Here is a 20,940-nt window from a genome sequence, read left to right as displayed (position 1 = left end):
CGAGAAGAACCGCTGACATCACAATGGCCGGGTCACACACCGGAGACAGCAACGGAGACAATGGAGACAGCAACGGAGACAACAGCGGACGCAATGGAGACAACAGCGGACAGAATGGAGACAACAGCGGACACAATGGAGACAACAGCGGACACAATGGAGACAACTGATTTTTTTCCTTTATTTTTTCATCACTATAAAACGCTGCAGAAAGTAAATAAACTTTTTTATTTACATTTTTATTTTATAAATCAGCCAAATAATTATCTTTGCAACTAATTATTTTACAGGGGGTGCCCCCCATACATTGTACAGCGTCTTATAAAAAGGGAAAACATTTAATCATTTTAAATTTACAAAAAAAATTCAGTATTTTTTCTTTTTTTGGGAATCACATGAAAGTTTTTATTTCCAACATTGAAAGTGATCCGTAAAGTAATAAATTGCTGAACTCCGAGGGTCTGCGCATCACGAAATCAGGCTCAGAAGTGTACCCTCAAAAAAAAAAAAAAAAAAAAAAAAAAAATCAGGCGCGCTTACCCTACAGTGCTCCATTCATTCTCTATGGGACTGGAGGAGAAAGTAGAGCGCTGCACCCACCTATGTGTCCCAGGGGGAATGGATGGGGTAGCCGCACACCGGCGCAGTCACCACTTTATTTGGAAAGGGCATTTCAGAGGTGGAGAAAGTAGAGCGCTGCACCCACCTATGTGTCCCAGGGGGAATGGATGGGGCAGCCACACACCGGCGCGGCCAACGCTTTATTTGGAGAGGGCATTTCAGAGCCCTAATCATGGGATCACTGCAGCTCCCAAATATCCTTGAAATGTGTGGGAAGGGGAGAATATCCTCATACATGGGTCCATCATCAACAAAGACATTCTCATTACATCATCATTAAACTCAGAACAAAACTCTTAAAAAGGAATTGTAAAAAAAATTGGGAAAAGATGGCGGCTTTTTTCCCAAAACAGCGCCTTTTTTGCCCATTTATAGTGTTGAATGGTGAACAGTTGCAATACCAGACTAAGCCTCCGGACCAAGTGGCGCTGATTCTGCATGAAGGCGCCATGGTTTTCTTATAAAGCCATTTATTTAATGGAAATTCTAATCCACAACATAGGAAGTAAACCATGGCAGGAGGTCACTAAGGATCCCAGGGATCTCCATGGTCCGAGTCCGTCTCACGTCACAAAGTGGAGGAGGAAATCTCACAGATTAAGAAATGTATAATCAGAGTATAAATATGGGGAATCAGACGCCATGTTGGAAAGGTCGTCTGAGCTGTGACCGCGCCAGTGCCGTGCTGGTATCAGAGGGGGAAGAGTCCAGATCTCAGGAGCCGCTCATCCCCAGTTGTAAAAGTAAATCTTCTGCCACACGGGTAGGTAATCCATCAGAGGACCTGCACAGGGACGAGAGGGTCAAAATGTGGACCACAAGGACCGCCCCAGCCCAAACATCATATTATCATGCCACTTACGTGCCACCAAGCCAAGACCCGGGACGTAGTCTCCCAAGAGCCGGAGGAGGAGCAGCAGACGAACCCTGCGAGTATGAATGAAACACATGAGCGTCTGCCAACGGCATTTACACACACATGCTGTATCGCCGCCACAGACAGCAGCTGAGCATGATCTATGACCCAAGCAGAGGTCACTGTGCAGGGAGTGGAGGAGGTGAGCTGTGACACAAATTGTGAATGGAGGATCCTAAGTTATCTACTGTATATAGGAGTTATTAGTCCTTGCACAGGAGGAGGAGGTGAGCTGTGACATCAATTGTGAATCCTGTGTTATCTACTGTAAATAGGTGTTATCAGTCATTATAAAGATTCAAAGGTCCAGCAGCACACCCATAAAAAATGATTATTTATTCCATATCTAAAAATGTTTAAAAATGTCCTTTTAAACATTTTATATATGGAATAAATAAATTCATTTTTTATGGATGTGCTGCTGGACCTTTGACTCTTTATGGTTACTTCTCTTGGCTCAAGAATCTCTGTGAACCATCACAAGGACTTCCACAGACATGCGGTGAGCAGTATTTGGGAGTTTTTTTCTCCCCTGATTGTTATCAGTCATTATACAGGAGGAGGAGGAGGAGGTGAGCTGTGATACCACCTAGTAAGTGGTTGATCCCGTGTTATCTACTGTATATAGTGGTATTATCCGTCATTCTACAGGAGGTGGTGAGCTGTGACATCACCTATTGTGAATGGTGGATCCTGTTTTATCCATTGCATGTAGAGGTGTTATGAGTGATTGTACAGGAGGAGAAGGTGAGCTGTGATATCACAGATTGTGAATAGTAGATCCTGTGTTATCTACTGTATATAAAAGGTGTTATCAGTCATTGTACAGGAGTAGGAAGAGAAGGTGAGCTGTGACATCACTTTTTGCGAATAGTGGATTTTGTGTCATTAATGGGGGGGGCAGCGCTCTTGGCCATTCTGCAGTGCGGCCCCATTATAGTGGATGTGACAGTTGCATTTCCCTCCACAGCAGGTGACCAAGAGCGCCGCCCTGCAGGATAAACCAGACGAAGCGTTTCATTAATTTTCAGGATCTCCGAGGCTAAACGCCCAACAATCACCACATGATGCCATATCCTGGCGTATCCTCCTTAAAGGGAACCTATCACCTAGAATATGCGTTCTGACCTATCAGCAGACGCATGTGTGCCCTAATTACACCTCCCTACCCATCCCTGTGTTATAAAATTGTATAATATGAAAGTAATAAACTTTTTATTACCTTCATATCTTGTATGTAAATAGCAGGGAATGTGGTCACAGGGGCGGCGCCTTGCCCTATGGACGTCTGCATATATCCGTGGTATCACGCCCCTGTGGGCGTGATACCATCGAGCGACGTCCCCGTCGCTCATTCTATCCTGCGTGCATTGCAGCAGGCTTCTTTTCCGGGTGTTCACACGCTGGCTTCAGACGCGCACTGCGCAGGCGCAGTGCGCGTCTGAAACTGACAAGGAGAACCCGGAAGAGAAGCCTGCCGCAATGCTCGCAGGATAGAATGAGCGACGGGGACGTCGCTCGATGGTATCACGCCCACAGGGGCGTGATACCACGGATATATGCAGACGTCCATAGGGCAAGGCGCCGCCCCTGTGACCACATTCCCTGCTATTTACATACAAGATATGAAGGTAATAAAAAGTTTATTACTTTCATATTATACAATTTTATAACACAGGGATGGGTAGGGAGGTGTAATTAGGGCACACATGCGTCTGCTGATAGGTCAGAACGCATATTCTAGGTGACAGGTTCCCTTTAAGGCTATGTTCATATAATCAATAGTCATCCTTTAAAATGGATCCGTTGGGAAACGGATTTCTGCCAGATTTTTTTTTTTTTTACATGGGAGTCTATGGACAAAGAATTTGTTACCGAATCGCTATTTAACCATCCATTGTACTTGCATTTGTAATATGTCTGTTATTTTCATAACAGATCCGTTACAAATGGACAATTAATAGCAATCCCTTAACGGATCCGTTCTCAATAGATTCCAGTGTTAAAAAATGGATCCAGCAGAAATCAGTTCTTAACAACAAAAAAGTTGTGTTTGCAGAACTTCTTTGCAAACAGATCCATAAAGGATGATTAAAGGACACGTGAATTCAGCCCGAAGGGGTTGTCTGTGATTACACAGCAGCTTTACAGGCACATGACGCGGATACTCCTGTATCTGCTCGTCTAAATACAGATACTCACTCAGTATAGCGATTATAGAACGGGGAGCGCAGCAGATAATACAGCAGAAGCAGCGTCCTCCTCCTCAGCTCTCCTCGCTCCCTGCGGCTCAGACGGGGGACGTCACGCAGCACGGACAGGCTGGAAAAGGGGACACAGCGACATCAAACACACAGCCAGCACGGACAGGCTGGAAAAGGGGACACAGCGACATCAAACACACAGCCAGCACGGACAGGCTGGAAAAGGGGACACAGCGACATCAAACACACATCCGGCACGGACAGGCTGGAAAAGGGCACACAGCGACATCAAACACATAGCCAGCACGGACAGGCTGGAAAAGGGGACACAGCGACATCAAACACACATCCGGCACGGACAGGCTGGAAAAGGGCATACAGCGACATCAAACACATAGCCAGCACGGACAAGCTGGAAAAGGGGACACAGCGACATCAAACACACAGCCGACACGGACAGGCTGGAAAAGGGGACACAGCGACATCAAAACACACAGCCGGCACGGACAGGCTGGAAAAGGGCACACAGCGACATCAAACACATAGCCGACACGGACAGGCTGGAAAAGGGGACACAGCGACATCAAACACACAGCCGACACGGACAGGCTGGAAAAGGGGACACAGCGACATCAAACACACAGCCGGCACGGACAGGCTGGAAAAGGGGACGCATGCCCCCGGATAGGTCCAGTAGGAGTCATGTTCCTATCTGCAGGGTGTCCCAAAGTGGATCCTGACCTTGCAATATCCAATGCAGCCGCCAACATCCACGGCTTCCACGATTTCTGGCCCCATGCAGCCAAGCTCGCCACTGAAAATAAAGGGTTAAGGTGCAATCGGGAGGAAATCAGACTGGAAGAGAAAGAAAAATGGAGGCGATGGCAAAGGATACAGTGTGTAACCGGCCGCAGGATGTGAACCGTTTCGGCCACGGTGCCCAGCGCGCCCAGCTCGGAAGGTTGACCGTTCCTTTCATTGTGTCCTTCTTTCCTCTGCTCCGGGGCCTGGGGGCTTCTCCAATAGCGATTACGGCCAGAGGGGGCTTAAATAAATAAACTATATGTATAGCATATGAACAAGCAAAACAATGGACAAGTCAACGAGACGCTGAATATGAATCCTTACCGTCACTGAGGGATCGCACCGCGCGGCTCGAGCGTCTGCCCACAAAACAGGCGTCCGGCTTCCCATCACTCTCCTCTCCTGGAAGCAAATTAACGAGAGAAAACAGGAGTGAGATCCGGAGACGCAGCTCCTCGCCTCGCTGTTACCCCTCCAAAACTGAAGACCGCGTGTGCAGCTGAAAACAGCGACGACATCTAGCGATGGAAGCCACTAGATGGCGGTGAAATCAGACACAGCTTGTACTGATCCATTTAAAGGGAACCTGGCAGGAATATTTTACTACTGAAACTAATGGTAAAGCTGGACAGGTCCTAGTACAACAATAATGAGGATACCTGTATTGTAGTGATCCGATGTGGCAGTGCGGAGAAATCAAGCTTTAAAGCCACAAGCAAATTAGCCTGCAAGTGCACTGGGGGCGTGTCCAAGCACTCTACACAATGACACGCCCCCAACGCATCTCCAGGCTGATTTCACCGCAGTGCCACATTGGATCACTACAAGACATGCAACCCTTTTATGGTTGTACCAGGACCCACACCGGGCCCCGCGCCAGCATCTGTAACGGGGTCCATGCCAGCGCCTGTACCCAGCCGCGCATCAGCGCCTGTACCAAGCCCCTCATCAGCGCCTGTACCAAGCCCCGCATCAGCGCCTGTACCAAGCCCCGCATCAGCGCCTGTACCAAGCCCCGCATCAGCGCCTGTACCAAGCCCCGCATCAGCGCCTGTACCAAGCCCCGCATCAGCGCCTGTACCAAGCCCCGCATCAGCGCCTGTACCAAGCCCCGCATCAGCGCCTGTACCAAGCCCCGCATCAGCGCCTGTACCAAGCCCCGCATCAGCGCCTGTACCAAGCCCCGCATCAGCGCCTGTACCAAGCCCCGCATCAGCGCCTGTACCAAGCCCCGCATCAGCGCCTGTACCAAGCCCCGCATCAGCGCCTGTACCAAGCCCCGCATCAGCGCCTGTACCAAGCCCCGCATCAGCGCCTGTACCCAAGCCCCGCATCAGCGCCTGTACCCAAGCCTCGCATCAGCGCCTGTACCCAAGCCCCGCATCAGCGCCTGCACCCAAGCCCCGCATCAGCGCCTGCACCAAGCCCCGCATCAGCGCCTGCACCAAGCCTCGCATCAGCGCCTGTACCCAAGCCCCGCATCAGCGCCTGTACCAAGCCCCGCATCAGCGCCTGTACCAAGCCCCGCATCAGCGCCTGTACCAAGCCCCGCATCAGCGCCTGTACCAAGCCCCGCATCAGCGCCTGTACCAAGCCCCGCATCAGCGCCTGTACCAAGCCCCGCATCAGCGCCTGTACCAAGCCCCGCATCAGCGCCTGTACCAAGCCCCGCATCAGCGCCTGTACCAAGCCCCGCATCAGCGCCTGTACCAAGCCCCGCATCAGCGCCTGTACCAAGCCCCGCATCAGCGCCTGTACCAAGCCCCGCATCAGCGCCTGTACCAAGCCCCGCATCAGCGCCTGTACCAAGCCCCGCATCAGCGCCTGTACCAAGCCCCGCATCAGCGCCTGTACCAAGCCCCGCATCAGCGCCTGTACCAAGCCCCGCATCAGCGCCTGTACCAAGCCCCGCATCAGCGCCTGTACCAAGCCCCGCATCAGCGCCTGTACCAAGCCCCGCATCAGCGCCTGTACCAAGCCCCGCATCAGCGCCTGTACCAAGCCCCGCATCAGCGCCTGTACCAAGCCCCGCATCAGCGCCTGTACCAAGCCCCGCATCAGCGCCTGTACCAAGCCCCGCATCAGCGCCTGTACCAAGCCCCGCATCAGCGCCTGTACCAAGCCCCGCATCAGCGCCTGTACCAAGCCCCGCATCAGCGCCTGTACCAAGCCCCGCATCAGCGCCTGTACCAAGCCCCGCATCAGCGCCTGTACCAAGCCCCGCATCAGCGCCTGTACCAAGCCCCGCATCAGCGCCTGTACCAAGCCCCGCATCAGCGCCTGTACCAAGCCCCGCATCAGCGCCTGTACCAAGCCCCGCATCAGCGCCTGTACCAAGCCCCGCATCAGCGCCTGTACCAAGCCGCGCATCAGCGCCTGTACCAAGCCGCGCATCAGCGCCTGTACCAAGCCCCGCATCAGCGCCTGTACCAAGCCGCGCATCAGCGCCTGTACCAAGCCCCGCATCAGCGCCTGTACCCAAGCCCCGCATCAGCGCCTGTACCAAGCCCCGCATCAGCGCCTGTACCAAGCCCCGCATCACAATCTGTAGCGGGCCGTTTAAGATGACAAGGTGTAAATTATAAAGTTAGTGGTTTTGTGGAAATGCATTGTTTTCGCTACGTGCCGCCGACCCACAATCAGCTATTTAATAATAAACGAATTATTTGGATACCCAAACCAGAAAATATTTTGGAAATCTTAAGCTCCTACACAAAGGAAGAACGCAGCTAAAATAAAAAATATTCCCAGAAACCCCCAATAACCCCCAGACCTGTTTGGTTCAGGGCCCCCTCTCGGTCTAGCGGGGTCACAGGGGGCGAGGTCTGGATCCCGGATTTATACCACAGGAGCAGCACAATACGGAGACAGGCCCTAATGGGAGAAAGAAGAAGAGACCCTGGCTTTAGGAAGCCGGTGTGACCTTAATACAGAGGTCGTCATCAAGTCTCCTCATTTTCACCTAATAAGCCTAAAAAAAGGAAGAAGGCGATTCTCACTTCAGCAGCTGTATCACCAGTATGGCCGCCCATCGGATTTTGTCACCCCAGGCACGGGCCGATCCGATTTCAATAAAAACTTCCAGACTTTCCAGGACTCCTAACCAGTTTTTGAGACGCCGCTGGGGGCCGTCCTGTGACAGAGGGATTAAAAATAAAAATAATATGGAGTTAAATGAGTGGGTTGGGTGGGTTTAAAGAAAAAAAAACAAAAAAAAAAAAAAACATGGCTGCTCTTGACTCGCTGCCCAAAAAAATGCACCTGCTCCCATTCATGGCTTGTGCCTGGTATTGCAGCTTAGAGCCATTGAAGTGATTGGGACCGAGCTGCAATACCACACCTAAGCTGCGCACAGGGGAGGCGCTGTTCTGTAAACGAGAGCAGATCATGTGATCGATACTTACAGTGGGCGGCGGCTTCAGGAACTCTTTCCTCAGGATTCCATCATTGAGCAAAACCAGGAGATTGGAGGCCGAGTACACTAAGGGGAAGACGAGAGAATGCTCAACATCGGTGCACAGAGGACACTCAGGCCGGGGGGCAACGCCGCAGCGTCTGCACAGAGGACACTCAGGCCGGGGGGCAATGCCTCAGCGCCTGCACAGAGGACACTCAGGCCGGGGGGCAATGCCGCAGCGTCTGCACAGAGGACACTCAGGCCGGGGGGCAATGCCGCAGCGTCTGCACAGAGGACACTCAGGCCGGGGGGCAATGCCGCAGCGTCTGCACAGAAGACACTCAGGCCGGGGGGCAATGCCGCAGCGTCTGCACAGAGGACACTCAGGCCGGGGGGCAATGCCGCAGCGTCTGCACAGAGGACACTCAGGCCGGGGGGCAATGCCTCAGCGCCTGCACAGAGGACACTCAGGCCGGGGGGCAATGCCTCAGCGCCTGCACAGAGGACACTCAGGCCGGGGGGCAACGCCGCAGCGTCTGCACAGAGAACACTCAGGCCGGGGGGCAACGCCACAGCGTCTGCACAGAGAACACTCAGGCCGGGGGGCAATGCCGCAGCGTCTGCACAGAGAACACTCAACCAGGGGGCAATGCCGCAGCGTCTGCACAGAGGACACTCAGGCAGGGGAACAATGCCGCAGCGCCTGCACAGAGAACACTCAGGCCGGGGAACAACGCCGCAGCGTCTGCACAGAGGACACTCAGGCCGGGGGGCAATGCCGCAGCATCTGCACAGAGGACACTAAGGCCGGGGGGCAATGCCGCAGCGTCTGCACAGAGGACACTCAGGCCGGGGGGCAATGCCGCAGCGTCTGCACAGAGAACACTCAGGCCGGGGAACAATGCCGCAGCGCCTGCACAGAGGACACTCAGGCCGGGGGGGCAACGCCGCAGCGCCTGCACAGAGGACACTCAGGCCGGGGGGGCAACGCCGCAGCGCCTGCACAGAGGAAACTCAGGCCGTGGGGCAACGCCGCAGCGCCTGCACAGAGGACACTCAACCCGGGGGGCAACGCCGCAGCGTCTGCACAGAGGACACTCAGGCTGGGGAACAACGCTGCAGCGCCTGCACAGAGAACACTCAGGCCGGGGAACAACGCCTGCACAGAGGACACTCAACCCGAGGGCAATGCCGCAGCGCCTGCACAAAGAACACTCAACCCGGGGGGCAACGCCGCAGCGTCTGCACAGAGGACACTCAGGCCGGGGGGCAACGCCGCAGCACCTGCACAGAGGACACTCAGGCCGGGGGGCAACGCCGCAGCGCCTGCACAGAGGACACTCAGGCCGGGGGGCAACGCCGCAGCGCCTGCACAGAGGACACTCAGGCCGGGGAACAACACCTGCACAGAGGACACTCAACCCGAGGGCAACGCCGCAGCGCCTGCACAGAGGACACCTCAACCCGGGGGGCAACGCCGCAGCGCCTGCACAGAGGACACTCAACCCGGGGGGCAACGCCGCAGCGCCTGCACAGAGGACACTCAACCCGGGGGGCAACGCCGCAGCGCCTGCACAGAGGACACTCAACCCGAGGGCAATGCCGCAGCGCCTGCACAGAGAACACTCAACCCGGGGAGCAACGCCGCAGCGCCTGCACAGAGGACACTCAGGCCGGGGGGCAACGCCGCAGCATCTGCACAGAGGACACTCAGGCCGGGGGGCAATGCCGCAGCGCCTGCACAGAGAACACTCAGGCCGGGGGGCAATGCCGCAGTGTCTGCACAGAGGACACTCAGGCCGGGGGGCAATGCCGCAGTGTCTGCACAGAGAAGACTCAACCAGGGGGCAATGCTGCAGCGTCTGCACAGAGGACACTCAGGCCGGGGAACAATGCCGCAGCGCCTGCACAGAGGACACTCAACCAGGGGGCAATGCCGCAGCGCCTGCACAGAGGACACTCAACCAGGGGGCAATGCCGCAGCGCCTGCACAGAGGACACTCAGGCCGGGGGGGCAACGCCGCAGCGTCTGCACAGAGGACACTCAACCAGGGGGCAATGCCGCAGCGCCTGCACAGAGGACACTCGGGCCGGGGGGCAACGCCGCAGCGTCTGCACAGAAGGGTGGGAGTGATGTTACACGTTTAACCCCTCAGATGCCACATTTAAAAATGTAAATTTTATATATATATATATATATATATATACATATTTCTGGACTTATACGTTATTACTCTGTCGCTGTTTTTCATAATGTGTGTGAATAAAACCCATTTCTCATTTTGGGGGGGTGCAATGATGATGACACCAGATTAATGGCGCCTCCGTGCTGTGATATCACACTGGGGGGATTATTGGGGGAGCAGCTTGTGCGTTTCATCAGAGATGAATGATGGTCTGTGTACTGCGCTGCAGACTAGGTCACCGCTATAGAAGAGTCAATAAATCTGCAGATCACACGTCACTCACCGAGCTCGGACAATTCATGGGAATCTGTAAAGCGACCTAAAAAAAAAAAAAAAAAATTAAATTAAATTAAAGCTCTTCTTCAATCAGAATTCGGATACAGGTGACATTACGTTGTCATGGTGTTTATTGTGCGGGAAAAATGACGGGGGTCCACGCGAGGCTCTCCGGGGGGGGGACCCCACACACACCGGGCTCTCCGGCTCAGTACAATTATCACAACCTCACACTCCAATAGTTTTATTATTTCAGTGGCTAAAAAAAAAAAAAAAAAAAAAAATCACAATCTTGCAAAATAAAGTGTTTTGCAATTGTCAGATATTTCCATAGCCTCTGGCGGCGGCCATAGTGGAGGGCACCCAGCTTTCCCAGGAGCAGATCCGGATGGGCAGAGCATTTATAGGCGGATACGTCCTTTATCACCCCATTGGAAGGGCATGCACCCCCACATGGCGGCGCAGTGCACGGGGTGAAGGTGCAGAGTGTGTAGGGTGCGCGTCACGACAGCCGTAATCTGCAGACACCAGCCCCCCGATCACCCACCTGCGATGAGGTAGGAGAGCATGCGCACCGCCCCCTCCACCTGCGTGGCCCCCGTGGGGTTCTGGAGCACGAACTCCCTGTACTTGTGTGTCAGCCCCTGCAGCTTCCCCCAGCAGCCGCCTGCCATCCTGCCCTTCTCTTCCGGGTGTGAGCCGGCCCCTGCAGGGGCGGAGCATGCGCAGTAACCCCTCATCGTCTGAAACCATGGCAAAGGCAACCGGATTAACCTTGTCATTGCCATCTATGCTTAAATACATACATTTCTACTTCTACAATTATCCCCGCGTTCGTTCTGGGTGGGAGAGGGGTTAATAATATATATATATATATATATATATATATATATATATATATATATATATATATATATATATATATATGTATATATGTTCATATATATTATATATATATATATATATTATTTGTATATTTATTTATATATTATTTATTATAAATGTATTTATTCTTTTGCATTTGTTTATTTATTTATTTTTTTGCACTGATTTTTCTGGCACTAAAGTTCATTGGTAAAAGCACTGTGTGACCAGCAGAGGGCGCCAACTCCTGGAGATTTGGGAGTTGCACAGATTTTTCACACTTGTGTCGTTTTCTGTCCATAAAAATAAAAGAAACATTTTTGTGTTTTGCATATTTTTTGTTAGTAGTGCATGTGTCAACTCTATTCTCACATATGGGGAAAAAAAGGAACGACTAATCGGATAATAATTGTTGCTGTTCATTTTTTTTTTTCCGGGGGCGAGTTTGGTTCATAAGAGATGTCTCGGATGATTTTTTTATGCGGTCACTGAATAAAGGCCTAAGGGAGCTCAGTGACTATCTGGGAAAGCTGGATGACAATTTCTAGAAGAGCACAGCGCCTCATATAGTGAGGTGGCGGTTCTCAGTACTGCAGCTCAGATCTCATTATTATTATTATTATTATTATTATTATTTATTTATAGAGCAGCATTGATTCCATGGTGCTGTACATGAGGGGGTTACATACAGAATACATATACAAGTTACAGTAGACAGACTAGTACAGAGGGAAGAGGGCCCTGCCCTTGCGGGCTTACATTCTATAGGATTATGGGGAGGAGACAGTAGGTGGGGTGTAGGTTGGGCGGCAGCTCCGCACGGTGGTGGGGTGGCAGCTCCGCACGGTGGTGGGGTGGCAGCTCCGCACGGTGGTGGGGTGGCAGCAGGGCCGGCGTCAGCACCCGGCAAACCCGGGCAAATGCCGGGGCCCTGGAGAGCCGGGGGGGCCCACTCGGCCTCGTCAGTTCTCCTGTCCCTTGGCCGGGGCCCACTCGCCTTTACAGTTCTGCGGTCCCCGGCCGAGTTCCGGGGACCGCAGTCCTCGGCAGCAATCTGCGGCGCCGTCACTTTAAGGCGCGCAGACATCCTGGTTTGAATTTCATCTGTGGGCGGAGCTACCGCCTTCTCAGTCCCACAGATGAAGGAGGCGAGCTTCTGTCCGGCGCTGTGTGGGCCCCCTCTCCACCGTGACCTAATCGGGTAAGTGCCCTCCCCGCCTCCCCATTATGGGCCCCGGTGAGCTGCTTCTAACCCCCCAGATGTATGCCCTGGCCCCTGCCAATCCCCCCCGCCGATTCCGCGGGTGCTGTACCCGCCGAGCCGCGGGTGTGGGCCCCGCCGAGCCGCGGGTGTGGGCCCCGCCGAGCCGCGGGTGCTGTACCCGCCGAGCCGCAAGTGTGGGCCCCGCCGAGCCGCGGGTGCTGTACCCGCCGAGCCGCAAGTGTGGGCCCCGCCGAGCCGCGGGTGCTGTACCCGCCGAGCCGCGGGTGCTGTACCCGCCGAGCCGCAAGTGTGGGCCCCGCCGAGCCGCGGGTGCTGTACCCGCCGAGCCGCAAGTGTGGGCCCCGCCGAGCCGCGGGTGCTGTCGCCGCCGAGCCGCGGGTGTGGGCCCCGCCGAGCCGCGGGTGTGGGCCCCGCCGAGCCGCGGGTGCTGCTGCGGGTGCTGTACTGCCGAGCCGCGGGTGTGGGCCCCGCCGAGCCGCGGGTGCTGCCGCGGGTGCTGTCCCCGCCGAGCCGCGGGTGTGGGCCCCACAGAGCAGCAGAGTTGTGTGCATTTGTCTGAATGTAGCAGAGTTGTATGTGTTTGTCTGTATGTAGCAGAGTTGTATGTGTTTGTCTGTATGTAGCAGAGTTGTATGTGTTTGTCTGTATGTAGCAGAGTTGTATGTGTTTGTCTGTATGTAGCAGAGTTGTATGTGTTTGTCTGTATGTAGCAGAGTTGTATGTGTTTGTCTGTATGTAGCAGAGTTGTGTGTGTTTGTCTGTATGTAGCAGAGTTGTGTATGTGTTTGTCTGTATGTAGCAGAGTTGTGTATGTGTTTGTCTGTATGTAGCAGAGTTGTATGTGTTTGTATGTAGCAGAGTTGTGTGTTTGTCTGTATGTAGTAGAGTTGTGTGTGTTTGTCTGTATGTAGCAGAGTTGTATGTGTTTGTATGTAGCAGAGTTGTGTGTGTTTGTCTGTATGTAGCAGAGTTGTGTGTGTTTGTCTGTTTGTAGCAGAGTTGTGTGTGTTTGTATGTAGCAGAGTTGTGTGTGTTTGTCTGTATGTAGCAGAGTTGTATGTGTTTGTCTGTATGTAGCAGAGTTGTGTGTGTTTGTCTGTATGTAGCAGAGTTGTGTGTGTTTGTCTGTCTGTATGTAGCAGACTTGTGTGTGTGTGTGTGTGTGTGTGTGTGTTTGTCTGTCTGTATGCAGCAGACTTGTGTTTGTGTGTGTGTGTGTCTGTCTGTAAGTGTATATGACTGTATAGATTTGTCTGTTTATATGTATTTTTGTGAGTTTGTCTTTAAATATGTATATGTACGTGTTCGTATCGGTGTCTGTGTGTGGATGGGGCCCACTGGGACTCTTCCGCCCGGGGCCCACAAAAACCTGGAGCCGGCCCTGGGTGGCAGCTCCGCACGGTGGTGGGGTGGCAGCTCCGCACGGTGGTGGGGTGGCAGCTCCGCACGGTGGTGGGGTGGCAGCTCCGCACGGTGGTGGGGCGGCAGTTCCGCACGGTGGTGGGGTGGCGGCTCCGCACGGTGGTGGGGCGGCAGCTCCGCACGGTGGTGGGGTGGCAGCTCCGCACGGTGGTGGGGCGGCAGTTCCGCACGGTGGTGGGGTGGCAGCTCCGCACGGTGGTGGGGTGGCAGCTCCGCACGGTGGTGGGGTGGCAGCTCCGCACGGTGGTGGGGTGGCAGCTCCGCACGGTGGTGGGGTGGCAGCTCCGCACGGTGGTGGGGTGGCAGCTCCGCACGGTGGTGGGGTGGCAGCTCCGCACGGTGGTGGGGCGGCAGTTCCGCACGGTGGTGGGGCGGCGGCTCCGCACGGTGGTGGGGCGGCAGCTCCGCACGGTGGTGGGGCGGCAGCTCCGCACGGTGGTGGGGTGGCAGCTCCGCACGGTGGTGGGGTGGCAGCTCCGCACGGTGGTGGGGCGGCAGTTCCACTTTTATAGGAGCTGAGTTGTAGTACCCAGAACAGCCACTACATGGTGTGCGGTGCTGAGCTGCAGTACTAAGCATGGCCACTTCACAGTGTGCGGCGCTGTCTCTGTGCATTCTATATCCAACCACCACAGGAGCTCGGTGTCAGAGCCAGGGGGTTTAGATCAGAGCTCGGTGAACCCTGAACCCAAGCACAAAATTCTCCGCGTCCACTAAATGTGACCAGGGGTCATATGATCATATTAACAATCATTCGGCCCCATACAGTTTGTATATGACAATTTAGAAAGGCCCTGAAAAGAATGCGGATCGTCTTGTTACATCATTATATCATTGCTTGTTATAGGGAGACATCTGCCCTTTTAAACCTGCCTATAATGGTGTAAACGCCGCTGTGCTCCTGAATCCGGAGATGTTTTTCTTTTGTTCCTGCTCCTCTCCGTTCCTGAGATATGGCCTTCTCTTTCCTCTATCTAAACAAGTAATTGTTTTTGTACAACTGGGTGTGGTCTAAAAAGTAAACACCCCTGATGTACCGATACCATGCCCACTTGGCTATCAAGGATAGATTTATATGCAGAGAAGAAGAGACCATATCTTGAGAACGAAGAGACGCAGAAACAAGATAAAACCATCTCCGGATTCAGGAGAACAGCGGCATTTAAAGGGAATAAGTCACCAGGTTTTTGCTCCCCCATCTGAGAGCAGCATAATATAGAGACAGAGATCCTGATTCCAGTAATGTGTCACTTACTGAGGTGTCTGCTGTCATTGTGATAAAATCAATGTTTTTTTCTGCTGTGATTTAGAAGTTATACAGAGCTGATGAAGGACTACCTGCAGTTTATCAAGTAGTCCTGTAATGATAATCTCCTGCTGATTAAACTGTGACTTTATAAAAACTACACTAAGCAGCTCAGTAAGTGACACATCGCTGGAATCAGGATCTCTGCCCCTATGTTATGCTGCTCTTAGATTAGATGGTGGCAGATTCCCTTTATTTATGGTACTTTGAAAAATTTGGGAAAGGAAAATGTAGTAAATTTGGTGTAGAAGAAACTCCACACAAAATGTCTATCTCTCAAGGTGGCATAAAATAACTTTTATTTATTTAATTTACTAGATTGGCTGCATTATTTTTTGTGTAACAAAAAAATGGATCATTTTTTATTTTTCAGGGGGGGGGGGGGGCGGTTGCTATGTCCGTCCATTCATTACCCCCCACATATCATGTTCTTATTGTACAAAAAAAAAAATATAATAGAGATTTTCCAACCTCCGCTCTAAACCTGGTCCTCCAAAATGAAAAAATCGTGTACTTTCAGTTTAATTTTTTGTAAATATATTAATTAAAAAATATATATATATATATTTATATATATATATATATATATATATATATATATATATATATATATATATTAATTAATATATTTAAAAAAAAAATTAAACTGAAAGTACACGATTTTTGCATTTTGGAGGACCAGGTATAGAGAGGAGGTTGGAAAGTCTCTATTATATTTTTTTTTATATATATACATGTATATATATATATATAAATATATATATATATATATACATATACATATATGCGGAAACATTTTTTATTTATTTATTTTACTTTACGCCTGTATGATATGATGGAATCAAGCATAAAAATATTCCAGAAGATATGGAGTGCTGGTCCTTTGTATTAGTTATATATATTTATTTATAAATATATATTATTATTTATCTGTATTATTATATATCTGTATATATTATTTTTTCTAAATGCTTATATATTATATTTTATTTATAAATTATTTATACATATTTATATATTATCTATATATCATTCAGATTCGTGGCGCGTTCTATAACTGCTGAATATTTCTGTATTTCACACGCTAATATTTTTAGGTGCCGGTTCCTTTAAGTGGCAAAAAACAGTCCCCGCCCCTTGCTTTGATTGACAAGCTGACGGCCTGGAAACAATGTGACTGAAGTGCGCAGGCGCAGATACAGAACGCTCGCTCGTCTGGTCTGGGGCACAGGCTGCGCTGTAGATCGCAGAGCGCATCGATTGTGAATGTCTCCGGCGCGGATCAGCTCTATGGCTGCAAATCAGAGTCTGTGATTGATGGAGACCCGGGGGCCGAAGATGGAGACCCGGGGCCCGGAGACGGGGGCCCAGCACCGGCACTGACCGGGAGCTGAGGTAGGAGGGATACAGAGCACAGTGAGGGCTGGCATGGGGCTGTTACATGGGGCTGCTGACAGCTGGCAGGCGGTGTATACCCATATACAGGGCATGGATGCCGCCGCCGCCGCCTCTGAATACAGGGGTCGTCCACTCCTCGCTTTATGTCAGGGAAAGAGATTTAATTTAATTTATTTTATTTAATTTAATTTGTTTATTCTTCACAACTGTATGAAGCTTGTGGTTTGTTTTTAGTGTTTTTTTTTCTTTTTTTGCAGGCGAGTTGTAGTTGCGACTCCATTCACTTTTCTTTTCTAATAATAATAATAATAATAATTAATAATAAAAAGAGCTAATACAGTGATGGTCGTCTCCTCCCCCACCCACCCTCGCTACCACCGCTGTCGTCGTCTCCTCCCCCACCCACCCTCGCTACCACCGCTGTCGTCGTCTCCTCCCCCACCCACCCTCGCTACCACCGCTGTCGTCGTCTCCTCCCCCACCCACCCTCGCTACCACCGCTGTCGTCGTCGTCTCCTCCCCCACCCACCCTCGCTACCACCGCTGTCGTCGTCGTCTCCTCCCCCACCCACCCTCGCTACCACCGCTGTCGTCGTCGTCTCCTCCCCCACCCACCCTCGCTACCACCGCTGTCGTCGTCGTCTCCTCCCCCACCCACCCTCGCTACCACCGCTGTCGTCGTCGTCTCCTCCCCCACCCACCCTCGCTACCACCGCTGTCGTCGTCGTCTCCTCCCCCACCCACCCTCGCTACCACCGCTGTCGTCGTCGTCTCCTCCCCCACCCACCCTCGCTACCACCGCTGTCGTCGTCGTCTCCTCCCCCACCCACCCTCGCTACCACCGCTGTCGTCGTCGTCTCCTCCCCCACCCACCCTCGCTACCACCGCTGTCGTCGTCGTCTCCTCCCCCACCCACCCTCGCTACCACCGCTGTCGTCGTCGTCTCCTCCCCCACCCACCCTCGCTACCACCGCTGTCGTCGTCGTCTCCTCCCCCACCCACCCTCGCTACCACCGCTGTCGTCGTCGTCTCCTCCCCCACCCACCCTCGCTACCACCGCTGTCGTCGTCGTCTCCTCCCCCACCCACCCTCGCTACCACCGCTGTCGTCGTCGTCTCCTCCCCCACCCACCCTCGCTACCACCGCTGTCGTCGTCGTCTCCTCCCCCACCCACCCTCGCTACCACCGCTGTCGTCGTCGTCTCCTCCCCCACCCACCCTCGCTACCACCGCTGTCGTCGTCTCCCCCACCCACCCTCGCTACCACCGCTGTCGTCATCATCTCCCCCACCCACTTTCACTGTCATCGTTGTCTTCCCCACCCACCCTTCCTCGTCGTTGCTGTTGTCCTCTCCCCACCCTCGCCGCTGTCGTCCCCCCTCCGTTTCTTCCTTTGCCGCCCCCCCCCTTCTTCTTCTCCTCCCTTTCTTTCCTCTGCCCTCTTCCTTCCTCTGCCCTCTTCCTATCTGGGGGTATCTGAGCGCTGATATTAATGCTGCCATATGGTGCCATGCTGGGATTTATATAGCGAGGCCGGACACATGATCTCGGAGCAGCCTGTGGTTTGGAGATTGTATCTCTCTTAGGTAGAAGCACTTATATTCCGGCTCCGCGATGAGTTGGCCGCTATTTAAAGACGCTTTGTGGTTTTTGTGGCTTTTATTACGTGTCTGCCCTTTGCACCCGCAGGCGATATCGCCCGTCTGCTATCGCCCGTCTGCTATCGCCCGTCTGCTATCGCCCGTCTGCTATCGCCCGTCTGCTATCGCCCGTCTGCTAAGATATTTGTGGTTTAGAAAGAGAAAAACTTTCCCTTTTTTGCTTCCAAAAATACCATCTGTTTTCAAAACACCTCATTTCCTAAAAATACTCGTTCTGCTGTGGGAGGACCCCGGCCAGAATCCGGCGTAGCGGGTGGTCCGGCACGGTCATAGCTGCAGTGTCTTGTAGCCTCCCTCAGGGTCTGAAGGGTTAATTGGATCAGTGTCCACCGTGAGGTCTATTTGGGCGCCTCTATGTATATCCCTGGATTTGGCTGGTGGCTGTGAGACGTGAGGTCGGCCTCTCCGGCCATCTGTCTTTGTGTCCCGCAGGATGACAGACATGGAGGAAAACTGAGGATGACGAGGACACGAGTGCTGGATCAGTGGAATTACTGCACGAGGGGCGATCATCAGCGCCAAGGAAGGATCGGAATAATCTGGAACAAAAGTTCTGCTTTTTTTTTTTGGAGTGAAGTGAACGTCAACTAATCTGGAAGTGAGTGCGACTCAAGTGCGGAGTGGGCTGTGACACCAGCTGCCCCGGTCCGGGTTATCGGGGGCGTCTGCAGGCGGAGCGGCTGCACTGGTCCGGGTTATCGGGGGCGTCTGCAGGCGGAGCGGCTGCCCCGGTCTGGGTTATCGGGGGCATCTGCAGGCGGAGTGGCTGCCCCGGTCCGGGTTATCGGGGCGTCTGCAGGCGGAGCGGCTGCCCCGGTCCGGGTTATCGGGGGCGTCTGCAAGCGGAGCGGCTGCACTGGTCCGGGTTATCGGGGGCGTTTGCAGGCAGAGCGGCTGCACTGGTCCGGGTTATCGGGGCGTCTGTAGGCGGAGCGGCTGCCCCGGTCCGGGTTATCGGGGGCGTCTGCAGGTGGAGTGTCTTGGTGCAGGTCAGCACAGGTGGATTTTTGGACGGCATGAAGAACGTTGGTGTCGCAATGAAGATCGATGGCGGATTAGGATGTTGAGTCGGGAGTAACACATACAGGCGGGAAAATAAGTATCTGATATTCTGTTTTCCCACCTGCATAGAATGGAGAGGGCTGTAATTTTTATTGTAGGTAACTTTAACTGTAACAGAGAATTCCCCCCATCTCCTCAAAGAAACCCCCCCCAGAAAATCCCATTGTATGATTTTAATAATTTGCATTTTATTGTATGAAATAAGTATTTTATCACCAACGAACCAGCAAGAATTCTGCTCTCACAGATGTTTTTTTTTTTTTTTCCTCCTACTTTGCACTCATCACTTGTATTAATTGCACCTGTTTGATCTCATTACCTGTATAATAGACACCTGTCCACACACTCAATCACACTCCAACCTCTCCATCATGGCCAAGACCAAAGAGCTGTCTAAGCACACCAGGGGTAAAATTGTAGACCTGTACAAGGCTGGGATGGGCTACAGGACAATAGGCAAGCAGCTTGGTGAGAAGGCAACAACTGTTGGTGCAATTATTAGAAAATGGAAAAAAAACAAGATGACTGTCAATCTTACTAGGTCTGGGGGCTCCATGCAAGATCTCGTTTTGAAAGGTAAGGGTGATTCAGAGAGAGTTCAGAATAAGTAAAGAACTACACGTGAGGACCTGGTCAATGTCCTTCCTGATCAGAAGTGAGACCACAGTCTTAAAGATTACTGTTAGTAACACATTATGCTGTCATGGATTATAATCCTGCAGGGCATGCATGGTCCTCCTGCTCACGCCAGCACATAACCAAGGTGGTTTGAAGTTCACCAGTGACCACCTGGATGATCCAGAGGAGGCATGGGAGAAAATCATGTGGTCAGATGAGACCAAAAATTTGGTATCAACTCCACTTGCTGTGTTTGGAAGAAGAAAAAGGATAAGTACAACCCCAAGAACACTGTCCCAACCGTGAAGCATGGGGGTGTAACAATCATTCTTTTAGGGGTGCTTTTCTGCAAAGGGGATTGGATGATTGCACCGTATTGAAGGGAGAATGGATAGGGTCAAGTATCGCAAGATTTTGGCCAACAACCTCCTTCCTTCAGTAAGAGCATTGATGATGGGGGATTGGTTGTGGCTGGGTTTTCCAGCATCATAATGACTCGAATCACACAGCCAGGGTAACTAAGGAGCAGCTCCATAAGAAGCATCTCAAGGTCCTGAAGAGGTCTAGCCAGTTTCCAGACCTGAACCCAATAGAAAATATTTGGCGAGAGCTGAAACTCAATGTTGTTCAATGGCAGCCCTGAACCTTGAAAGATCTGTATGGAGGAGTGACTGGAAAGATCTGGAGGAGATCTGTATGGAGGAGTGACCTGAGAGATCTGGGGAAGATCTGTATGGAGGAGTGACCTGAAAGATCTGGAGAAGATCTGTATGGAGGAGCGACCTGAAAGATCTGTATGGAGGAGCGACCTGAAAGATCTGTATGGGGGAGCGACCTGAAAGATCTGTATGGGGGAGCGACCGGAAAGATCTGTATGGGGGAGCGACCTGAAAGATCTGGAGAAGGTCTGTATGGAGGAGCGACCTGAAAGATCTGGAGAAGGTCTGTATGGGGGAGCGACCTGAAAGATCTGTATGGGGG

At 52.4% G+C, this 20,940-nt stretch overlaps 2 protein-coding genes across 3 annotated transcripts in view; one reads left to right on the top strand and one right to left on the bottom strand.

Moving 5' to 3' along the window:
- Nucleotides 1–182: 182 nt before the first annotated feature.
- Nucleotides 183–11,105, bottom strand: PEX16 (peroxisomal biogenesis factor 16). The gene is made up of 11 exons (XM_075326700.1): nt 10,952–11,105; nt 10,412–10,447; nt 7,950–8,026; nt 7,545–7,678; nt 7,319–7,419; nt 4,870–4,947; nt 4,637–4,786; nt 4,483–4,555; nt 3,740–3,859; nt 1,484–1,548; nt 183–1,405 (listed from the first exon to the last, which is right to left on the bottom strand). Exons 1-11 carry the CDS (start codon nt 11,076–11,078, stop codon nt 1,347–1,349), a joined length of 1,020 nt encoding a protein of 339 aa, XP_075182815.1. The 5' UTR covers nt 11,079–11,105; the 3' UTR covers nt 183–1,346.
- Nucleotides 11,106–16,437: 5,332 nt separating this feature from the next.
- The window catches only part of LARGE2 (LARGE xylosyl- and glucuronyltransferase 2), a 55,273-nt gene continuing 50,770 nt past the window's right edge, over nt 16,438–20,940 (top strand). For both annotated transcript variants that reach the window (XM_075326987.1, XM_075326986.1), the window contains exon 1: nt 16,438–16,616. The gene's annotated coding sequence lies outside the window, so the exon portion shown is untranslated. The remainder of the gene's footprint in view (nt 16,617–20,940) is intronic.

Source organism: Anomaloglossus baeobatrachus, chromosome 10 (assembly GCF_048569485.1).
Source record: "Anomaloglossus baeobatrachus isolate aAnoBae1 chromosome 10, aAnoBae1.hap1, whole genome shotgun sequence".
Lineage (NCBI taxonomy): Eukaryota > Metazoa > Chordata > Amphibia > Anura > Aromobatidae > Anomaloglossus > Anomaloglossus baeobatrachus.
Note: the sequence above shows the minus strand (reverse complement) of the source record. Positions and strands in the feature narration are given on the sequence as shown.

Excerpts from the sequence above, each read along its gene's own strand:
- PEX16 (XM_075326700.1), bottom strand. The coding sequence starts at position 11,078 with ATGGCAGGCGGCTGCTGGGGGAAGCTGCAGGGGCTGACACACAAGTAC. Across the intron at positions 10,448-10,951 it reads GCTCTCCTACCTCATCGCAG|GTCGCTTTACAGATTCCCAT; the intron begins GTGGGTGATCGG and ends TTTTTTTTTTAG. Across the intron at positions 4,948-7,318 it reads GGGGGCCCTGAACCAAACAG|GAGAGGAGAGTGATGGGAAG; the intron begins GTCTGGGGGTTA and ends ATTTGCTTCCAG.